Here is a 10,790-nt window from a genome sequence, read left to right on the forward strand (position 1 = left end):
GGATGTATTGAAACACAACAATCAAAAAGCCATTTACTAAGAAAATGTTTAGCCGCCAAGCGATTTGATAGCTTAACAGCCAAAGTCTTCAAAAAGTGGAGGGATGTGCCCTTGTAATTATATTCAACAAGATAGTTCACTTCTATGCATATTTAGTCTTTCAAAAATAAAATTGCCACATTGAAAAATTATATTAGTTTTTTTAATATTTTAAAAACATTTTGTGTAAAATCATTCTTTTTATTTGTTCTCTAAAAATATAAAGGAGTGTGTATTATCTGTGTACTATATGTCGCCATAGGGTGTAGTGCAACGACAATAAATGCTAAAAAGCACAAGGAAAAATACAAACCACAGTGACTCAAAGTAACCAAAATGCATCATTTCACTTTTTGTCGTTTGCGTTGTCTTTTTGAGCTTTTTGAGTACTCATAGCAGCAAGAGGGCAGACAATTATGTCAGCTCTTTCTAGATGAGGCTCATGTGATGTAAAATAAACGCAAAATTTCTCAACCTACCAGTGTTCCAACAATGCACGTTGAAATGCTTATTTTTTAAATCAATATTGTTTGTTTTAAATGAACAACATATTTTTTTACTATTAGGTGTCCCTAAATAATACACACTGTCCCTTTACAGTTTGAAAAATTATCTAATGGGACTGAAAGGCAGATTTTTATTTTTTTTTGCTGAAAATAATTCTTGCAAACATAAAACAATAAGATATTTAGAATGAGTAAAACTATCTACAAGTGGGCTATGCCAAAGTTACTTAAAAACATGAGTTTACTTATTTCTATCAGAAAATGTCTTTTAGACTTTTACTAAAAGGATACCGTGTAATATTTCAGGACTAGATCTCCTTGTATTGTGTACTGCAACAAAAAACAATCGATACTGAACACAAAGATTACAAACCACGCACACCTAAAGTGACAAAATCGCATCATGTTTTGCCCAGCCTTTCTCAACGTTTTTTTGTTTTTAGGGTTGCTTGTAGCAGCATGATGGTGGGCAATCATATCAGTGCCCTCTAAGTGAGCCTCATGTTGTGTAAAATACAGGGTTTTCAAAAAAAAATGATATACTTTGAATATTAATAATTATTTATTATATTTTATGTATTTCCCTGTACTAACTCACTGGCAGAAAAAATGTATTTTTAAAGAAAATAAAAATCGTTATCTGCTGGAGACTGTTACCCAGGATATTTTTCAGCATTTTTGGCAGAAGCTAGATTAAAAACTTGACCTATGTGGTGCCATCTTGAACAGTTTTTAAATTGTTCACATGAACCACATGCTTTGGATTTATTATTTAGATTTGGAAGAGTTTATTTTGATCTTCCACATTTATAGGTTTTAATATAATTTGCCTTTATCGTGTATTTTCTGTGATATGTACATGGCAAACGATTTCACATTTTTCAAGCACACTAATCTACACATTTCTAGACCTACGAGTATTTTAAAAGTAAGTTATAGCATAGTACATGTATTATTGCTTATTATTCAAATAAATATTGTATGTTTCTATTCATCAAGTTTCTTTTGCCATTCAGAGGCTCTAAATCAGGGGTCTCCAAGGGTGCACAAGGTTGCCCCCCTAAGGACAAATGAGGTGTCTGCGGACCTGCTCTGAAAATAGCTCACCAGTGCTGGGTCTTTGTGATTTTCTAGTAAAATGATTCTCTGAGTGGTTGACTGAGTGTATTTAAGCCTTCTTAATTAACCCGGTCATAACATAGTAACAACAATGTAATAACGTGATAAATTGTTATTCTACAAATGCATCTCAAACTGGGTGCCCTTTTGGGCTAATAAGTAAAAAAATAAAAATAGATTAAAAAAAATAAAAAGTAGCTCTCAGGTTTAAGATCCCTGCTCTAAATAATACTTAGTGTCCCTTTTATAAATCACAATAAAACTTCAATTTTAGAATTTAATGAGTTCAACACAGGTAAAACTGAAAATCCGAGTTTTTCTTTTCCTTTTCACTGTCTCCTCTCCAGGGGCCCGAGTTCCGAGACTTCCTGTTGACAAAGCTGATCAATGCAGAAAACGCTTGCTACAAATCTGACAAGTTTGCGAAACTCGAGGTGATGCATGAAGCTACGCTGCGTATTTCAGCGGCGTCCGTAGCTACTTTGCTCTGCAAGCAATAAAAAATGTGTCTTGTGTGTGCATTGAATCAAGGGTCGAACACGAGCTGCGTTGCTTGACAACCTGCACGATGAGCTTCACAGGCAAAGCCAGGCCACGCTGGGCTTAAGCCAAGCGGAAGAGGAGGACAAGCTAGAGAATGGTGGACACGGAGGTTTGCTAGAGTCATTCAAGGTGAATATAATGCTAGAGGCGCAATCTTCTTTGGCTGCGACCTTTACCTTTATGTATTTTATTACTTTTATAGTATACGGTGCCATCACTGAGCGTTTTTTTTTTTAATGATGCTCGCCAGTAACTTCCACATAAACAACAAATCACAACAGATTTTTTTTAGGTTGGCTGCGGGGACTTTGATAAGCCAGAATCTGTGGTAGTACCTCTTTTACACAAGCACCTCGAAATACAATGCGTTTGGGTATACGGTATTTTTTTTTTTTAACAAAAATCTACCTTGTTTTTTTGAACGAAAATACAGGTAATGCGCAGTCCCAGAGGCTACCACTAGAGACCGCCAGCACCAGAACCTCTAATTTGCGCATGCTAACTACTACTGTAGGGGTAAAAAATGTAAAATTTTGGGGGAGTGTACATTCATTTAATTACCGTAGCTTTAATATTAGGTGAACAGTAAGTGCTCCCGCATCATCAAGAGTCTCTTGATTTCATACTTGTCAACCTGTGCCAATTGCTTCCCTTATTAAGGATTGCAAATCTTATCAACTAAACCTCACAAACCATACGTGGTACCTATTTACTCACAGCAACACTGACTATGTAGAATATATACAGGACTGTCTCAGATAATTAGAATATTGTGATAAAGTTCTTTATTTTCTGTAATGCAATTAAAAAAACAAAAATGTCATACATTCTGGATTCATTACACATCAACTGAACTATTTCAAGCCTTTTATTTTTTTGATATTGCTGAATTTGGCTTACAGCTTAAGAAAACTCAAAAATCCTATCTCAAAATATTAGAATATCATGAAAAAGTATACAAGTAGGCTATTCAACTAATCACCTGAATCATCTAATTAACTCGAAACACCTTGCGAGGGTTTCCTGAGCCTTAAAAACACTCAGCTTGGTTCAGTAAACTAAATCACAAGTATGGGGAAGACTGCTGATCTGTATGCTATCCAGAGGACCATCATTGATACCCTCCATCAGGAGGATAAGACACAAAAAGAAATTTCTCAAAGAGCAGGCTGTTCACAGAGTGCAGTTTCAAAGCATATCCACAAAAAGTCTGTTGGAAGGGAAAAATGTGGCCGGAAACGCTGCACAACCAAGAGAGATGACCGCAGCCTTAACAAAATTGTGAAGAAGAGCCGCTTCCAGAATTTGGGGGAGCTTCAAAGACAGTGGGCTGAAGCTGGAGTCCAGGTATCAAAAGCCACAGTTCACAGACGTGTCCGGGAAATGGGCTACAATAGCCGTATTCCCATGGTCAAGCCACTTCTGAACTCAAGACAACGGAAGAAGCGTCTGACTTGGGCTATGGAGAAGAAGCACTGAACAGTTGCAGAGTGGTCCAAAGTCCTCTTTTCAGACGAAAGCAAGTTTTGCATTTCATTTGGAAGTCAAGGCGCCAGAGTCTTGAGAAAGGCTGGAGAGGAACAAAATCCAAGTTGCTTAAAATCCAGTGTGAAGTTCCCACAGTCAGCAATGGTTTGGGGAGCCATGTCAGCTGCTGGTGTTGGTCCACTGTGTTTCATCAAGTCCAGAGTAAATGCAACTGTGTACCAAGAGATTTTAGAGCACTACATGCTTCCATCTGCTGAAAAGCTCTATGGAGATGAGGATTTCATTTTCCAGCATGATCTGGCACCTGCCTACAGTGCCAAAACCACCAGTAACTGGTGCACTGACCATGGCATCACTGTCCTTGATTGGCCTGCTAATTCCCCTGACCTGAACCCCATCGAGAATTTGTGGGGTATAGTTAAGAAGAAGATGAAAGACACCAGACCTACAAATGCAAATGAGCTGAAGGCCGCTATCGAAGCATCCTGGGCGTCAATAACACCTCAGCAATGCCACAGGCTGATTGCCTCCATGCCACGCCGGATTGATGCAGTAATCCGTGCAAAAGGATTCCCAACCAAGTACTGAGTGCATCAATGGACATTTTCAAATGTTTGATTTAGTTTTGCTGTTATAAAATTATTTTTTTACTTGGTCTGAGGAAGTATTCTAATATTTTGAGATAGGATTTTTGAGTTTTTTTCAGCTGTAAGCCAAAATCAGCAATATTCAAATAATAAAAGGCTTGAAATAGTTCAGTTGATGTGTAATGAATCCAGAATGTATGACATTTTTGTTTTTTTTAAATGCATTACAGAAAATAAAGAACTTTATCTCAATATTCAAATTTTCTGAGACAGTCCTGTATATAGGACTATATTAGCAATGGACGATGACGTTGCCGTCTGCTACCAGTGAGGGAGACAATCTGGATTAGAGCCAAAATAGGCAAGACAAGATCAGTCTTTTTTTATTGTCTCCGTATAAAAATTGTTATATAGTGTACACAATATAAAATTATCGAAAAAATGTGACTCCTCTTTGTAACACCCTACCCCCTTTTTTGGCAGCATGTGCAAAAACGTGTTACAGCTCTCATAATGAACTTGCATTTTATTACGTTAATACCGTCTCATTTATCTTATGTTTAATTACGACTTCACTGTGTTTTTTGTGATCATGAAGAATTGTTTTATAGCTGTTTCTTGGATACTTTTAGGAGGACTGGAGCGGAACAATTAATTTTATTATTATTTCAACCCATCCGTTATCTGCACCGCTTATCCTCAGTAGGGTCGCGTGGGTGCTGGAGTGCCATCTCAACTGTCCTGGGGCAGTGGGCAGGGGACACTCTGAACTGGTAGCTGGCAAGTTGCAGGGCTATTATTATTTCATATTTTGAAAACAAACAATTCAAGCTACGAGCACAATCCTGGAACGAATTAAGCTCGTTAGAAGAGGTTCAATTATATATACTGTATACATCACATGTTTAGACCATACATATGGTGTTTATTCCATATGGCACTAATTTATTTCATTTTTTTGCATGTGTTTCTCAGGAGCATTTTAGGTTTTTTTTGTTATTCTGTAATTATCATCACTCTCATCTTAACAGGCAATGTGGACAGCTGTGTTGCAAATTTTGGAGTCCCTTCCAGCATCTGCGTTCCTCTTTGCCGCCTTGGCAGTAGCTGTGTATTGTGTGTCGTCAATGCAGCAGATGATTTCTTGATGATTAATAAACATGTTTTATATGCAGCATTTGTCATCAATTCATCATTTTCCAAAGGCGATTCCAGCCAGTTTTTGGGTGAATGTGCACCCTAAACTGGTGCCAACACCAACTGCAAGGCAAACTATCTAAAAAAAGTAAATGCATGCAATTCATTTTAACTTGGATTCATGTTTTAGGAATGCTGGTGAAAGCTCATGAATGTGCCAATTTCACACAAGACTGTAGAAACCGATTTCCATCTGAGTCTTGTGAAGAAGTGCATTTATGTCTACCTTATGTTATAAAACTGATAAATGGTAAAGATAATATAAATTTATTATGAATAAACAACTGACAAATAAAACTCCTATTATGCTCAATCTTCCACGATATTGCACAATTTAATGGCAATTTTCCATTGTTTTAAGTTCACGACTGAAAATGGCCAATAGAAGGCAGCCAACAGTCTTGGCTATGATTGTTAGTACTGATACCTATAGCGAAAAATTTTTTTATTCCCACTTCATTGACTGAAATGTTGCTCATTTTAATGTTTTCCGATTCTTACTAAACAAAATGAGCTCAGAAACGTATCATCAGCCATGTGGGAGTGTAAAGATACTTTATTTTAGAAAAATGGGGAAACAAAACAAGGCTAGAATTGGCACCGATACCAGATATCAGTGCTGGCCATGCCTTTATTCAAGATATTAAAAAAACGTTTATAATTACGATTATATATTGGTAGGATGTCTTGATGGGTAGAGGGAATTCCAGAACATATAAAGTATGTCAGTAACACAGTCACAAAACGACTAAACATTCCATTTTGTAAGCATAAAGTACAAAGAATGTGGATCAAACTTAATTTTTCTATATACAAGAGTAAGTTAATGGTCTCATGAGATTATCAAGTTTTTAGTTTTGTTAACGTGATCACTTTTTGGTGGAAATTGACATTATTACATTCAGAAATCAAGAGATTGTTATCAATAATCGTTTATGGAATGTTTTTATTTGAGATGTGTTTTGGCGTTTTTCAAATAATAAATCACAGCCATGGTAACAATTAAAACGTAAAACGTCTTTCATATGTATATTGTTTAAATAAACAATGCATGATTGCATCATTACAGTCAGACAACAATGCAAAAGTTAACACTTTTGAAAGAAACAAAACATGCTGCAGATATACATAGATACTGTAATTATTTTTCTTATCTCATATGTGATTCATTCTCTCTAACTTTTTTTTTTGTAGCTTCAGTACTCTGGGCTAAAGCAGCCGTGTCCAAAGACTGGCCCGTGGTCACTGTCCTAAATCAATAATATATGGCCCGCTAGTAATGTTGACCGCTGTATAAAAAACAAAAAAAACAAAACAATCACCAGTTCAACAGATGATGGCATTCTGTGAGAATTTTAGCTCACCGCATTTCCGACATGGCGACTGTAAATTTAAAAAAAAGAAAGTTGACTGTGAGGGCCGCCACTTCTGTGACGGGTAGAAATTGTATCTTTTCGCCGAAATTCCAAAACAACTGATTCTGCCCAATTCGCCACGAGGCTGTGGGTGTTTTCAAAGAACATAACATCAAGAGGCACTGCCAGACGAAACGTGCTGACCACAAAAAGCAAACTGGGAAAAAACGCTGTGAAAAGATGAAGCAAGTAGAAGCTGCTTTAACGGCAGAGTGCTTTTTTACAAGACCCAACGGGTCAAATAAAATTTCTACAAAGGCTAGCTACAAAAGCAAGCTTCGAGGTCGCCGAGATCTGCAAACGTTTCCTGGTGGACGAATTTATTAAAGACTGTTTGAAGAATGACAGGCAGAACAGTCTGCCTTAACACATTTTCAGCTTATCAAATCGGTCCCGCTTTCTGAAAAGTTTGGACATCCTTAGACGAAGTTGATCTTTTTAACAAATTATTATTCTTTCTGCGGACTATTGTTAGATTATGAGGTTTTACAAGAGGTTATTATTAGTTAACAAGCGTTAACTTTGGATGACTAATTATGTCTTGTTCATGTGTGTAGAGGGCCATGCGTGTGAGGAGTCACTCAATGGAGACCGTGGTTGGGTCTAATCGCCTTAGGAGCCCCGGCGGTGGCGGGGGAGTTCCTGCCAGTTTAAGTGGAGGAGCAATGCCACAGAGCACCAGTGAATGTACCAAAAGCACGTACAATGTGAGTATATAAGTAAAAAGCCCGGGTCACCGTCAGAGGTAATATCGGACCTAAAAAAATCCAGCCTGACCCGACTCAGGCTAGCGGGTATTTAAGCCCGACTCAGCAAGACTTGAAATTTTTTATTTTATGTGTGAGAGGTAATTCATGATAAAAATTGAAGCCTGCACCTTGTAAAATAATCACTTTAAAAAGACTGCATAAACATTTACATATTTTATATTTATGTACCTGTAGATGCTACATTGACCGACAATTTCCATCATTGAGGGAGTTTTAAAAGAGCTTTTTTCAAGGTTGTCCGACATTTTAGTGGTTTAAAGATTGGTCCATTAACCACATCAGCAGTGTGTCCTTAAAAATCTGGTCCGGCACTTGGATAGATAGGCAGAGAGACAACGAAAAACAAGGAGGGGTGGAAAATACAAAAACAAAGTTAGTGAGAGAGAAGCCTGGTGTTCTGAAATTCCATCCTACCCATCGAGATGTCCTACCAATGCCAAGTTCGCATGCATCCTCATCAACACTGATAGCCATTTCATGGTAAACGTGCTACCTTTGAAAGTGGTGAGTACTTACCATTTTCAAATAATTTAGTCTTACTTGACCCTTTCCCTGCTTCAGAATACTAACCAGCTCAGTGGCCCACCCCCAAATTGGAAGGTAGTAGTTCGAGCCTTTGCTGAGTCATACCTATCCATCTACCTTGGTCATATCCCTCAACAGGGGTGACCGACAGCAAGACAAACACATACAATAATAAGGAAAATAAAAGGGAAAAAAATAGCAAAAAAAAAAAACCACGCAAAAAATGTTTGGACCATGTCCAACCCAATTGCCCAAACACCCAAATAAGTTAGGCACCTAAGTTGGTCATTCTTTCGTCCCTCCAGATGAAATGTGACACCAGAAAGCGGCCATGTCACTCGGGTCAGGGTGACACAACACACTCTTTTGTTCAAAAGCAGGACAGCTTTCACTGGTTTACCCCTGCCGCATCATACGGGTGCCCAGCCCATCCTTAAGAACGCTTCCACAATCCCACTATCCTTTCACAACACCTCTTCACTCCTTTCTATCACCAACAAGAGCTCTAGCTTCCATTATATTTAGACCTCTTTCCTGCAGTGCACTCGTAACACCATCCATCCACGTTAATCGCGGCCTTCCTCTTGGTCTCCTTCTATATACTTCTTGTGGTGAGGGGGCCTCTCCTTGTGAGAGGTAAGAGAATTCTCCCACCATGGTCCGCTGTGTGTCGTAAGAGGCGACTAAAGTGGAGGGAGCAAGGGGACTAGGGATCCTCTCCTCTCTATCTCTACTCCCTGAGAGACACCAAGGCAAAGAAAGGGGGGCGGGAGACCGAAAGGTCTCGCAAGCCCTAGTTATAGGGTCACCTGAGTCATACCTAAGTCTTATAAACCCATACCTCCCTGCTTGGTAGTCAGCATTATGGGGTTGGAATTGGGAGGTTTGGTCACTTAATAAATCCAGAGGACATGTGTTATGAGTTATTTTTCCTTGTCCGTGTGTTGGTTTAAGATCAGGGGATGGTGTAATTGGAACCTGTGCAGTCCTTTGAGACATTTTGTGATTAAGGGCCATACAAATAAATGTGACTTGTATTAACACAGATCGGTTGGGTATATCTATTGTTGCATTATTAACTGCAAAGTCAAACAACTTTGTATGGGAGCCAACTCCTGTTAAGATGGGATAAGTCAAAGAAAATAAAGAAAGAAGAGAAAACTGCTTTAAAATACTGTTTTCGGACATAGTTTTTAAACCTGACGTGTTTTTCCGTAGTAGCTTTTTAGCATGGTGTTGACCACACCAAACACGCAATATGCATGCCAACCCTCGTTTCATATGATCAGTAAAAGTTGTGATTGTAATAATTCAGTTTCAGTGTTGGCAGTTTTACTTGAGTAAAGGAAACTGCTGTCAAGTCAAGTCATGCTTATTTGTGCAGCCCTTAATCACAAGTCTGAAAGGGGTGCACAGACAACAGATTTTTACAGTCTACATTCTATTATTACACCATTGCCTGATCTAAAACCTACATGAGGGCAAGGAGAAACTCAAAACCTCAGCATGAGGAAAATGAAGAAACCTTGAACAGGGAACCTGGATGACCAGGCTGCAATGGATGTTGCAAAACACAGACATTCTCAACATAAAATATAGGTCATTCATAAGCTATTGAATATAAGCGTTATTTTAGCCTAGATTTAAACAGTTTCACTTGCCAGAATGTAAAACGCTCTCGAACCCGCAGATCTTATTTTGGCTCTAGGGATCACTAGCAGAATAGCATTTTCCTAGCGAAAGCTCCAAGCAGGAACATGGGGGGGAAATTAAATCTAAAAGATACGAGGGGGCAAGTCCATGCATAATTTTGTGTAATACCAACAGAACCTTAAAATTACATTTTAAGCTGACAGGAAGCTAAAGCAGGTGAGATAAAATCGGGGTGATGTGATCAAACTTTCTTGTCTTTGTTAAACGCCTCGCTGCAGCATTTTGTACCAGCTTCGGTCTCTTGATGCTAGACTTTGGGAGACCGGAGAGTAGTACATTACAGCAATCGAGACAGGAGGTAACAAACACATGAAGTATAGTTTCAGCATCTGGGTCAGCATAGGGCGACTTTTAGCAATGTTGTGAAGAGGAACCTCAAGATCAAGAAATCAATCTAGGGTAGGACATCTTGACAGGGTAGGCGTTTCGGCTGAACACCGGCCCACCCAGAACGTAATGATTGACATTTTGAGAACCAACCGAAATGCAGGCTTAAGATCTTACCTCAACCAATAGAATCTCATGACAATATTTGTAAAAGGACTTTCTAAAATCCCTGTTTGTATTTCTGCTTCTTTAAGCCTCCAACACTATCAACCAAATCTTCCATAAAAAGCCCAGTAAAAAGACGATCTGGACTTTTTCCCCGTCTCCACTCCAGCGTCGAAACTCCAGCCGAAAAATGCACTCGAAGGTTGGGCTTCATTCCCAAGAAACCAGTGTGCACTCTAACAATCACTAAATTATCTTTTTTAATATATATGCTTTTTTTTGTATATAGTGACCAAAAGACAACAGAAAACTGTCCTCTCTCGCAAGAGGCGAGATCGGATACGTTATCCAACCCCAGCTCACCTGAGATCTTCCCCAATAAAGAAAGGTGACATA

The 10,790-nt window shown here is 38.6% G+C and overlaps 1 protein-coding gene across 10 annotated transcripts in view; it reads left to right on the forward strand.

The window, feature by feature from the left end:
• Nucleotides 1–10,790, forward strand: part of rap1gap2a (RAP1 GTPase activating protein 2a) — a 145,105-nt gene that overhangs the window by 128,202 nt on the left and 6,113 nt on the right. For 5 of the 10 annotated variants that reach the window (XM_088346421.1, XM_088346422.1, XM_088346426.1 and 2 more), the window contains 5 exons: nucleotides 2,012–2,098; nucleotides 2,196–2,336; nucleotides 7,452–7,601; nucleotides 10,484–10,596; nucleotides 10,684–10,782. In XM_088346421.1, coding sequence (XP_088202547.1) covers nucleotides 2,012–2,098; nucleotides 2,196–2,336; nucleotides 7,452–7,601; nucleotides 10,484–10,596; nucleotides 10,684–10,782 — 590 coding nt within the window. Of the gene's footprint in view, nucleotides 1–2,011; nucleotides 2,099–2,195; nucleotides 2,337–7,451; nucleotides 7,602–10,483; nucleotides 10,783–10,790 lie in introns of all 10 variants that reach the window. The other 5 variants (XM_088346420.1, XM_088346418.1, XM_088346419.1 and 2 more) reach the window with 1 other exon arrangement.

The sequence above is a fragment of the Urocampus carinirostris genome, chromosome 10 (genome assembly GCF_059441175.1).
Source record: "Urocampus carinirostris isolate Australia breed hairy pipefish chromosome 10, RoL_Ucar_1.0, whole genome shotgun sequence".
Lineage (NCBI taxonomy): Eukaryota > Metazoa > Chordata > Actinopteri > Syngnathiformes > Syngnathidae > Urocampus > Urocampus carinirostris.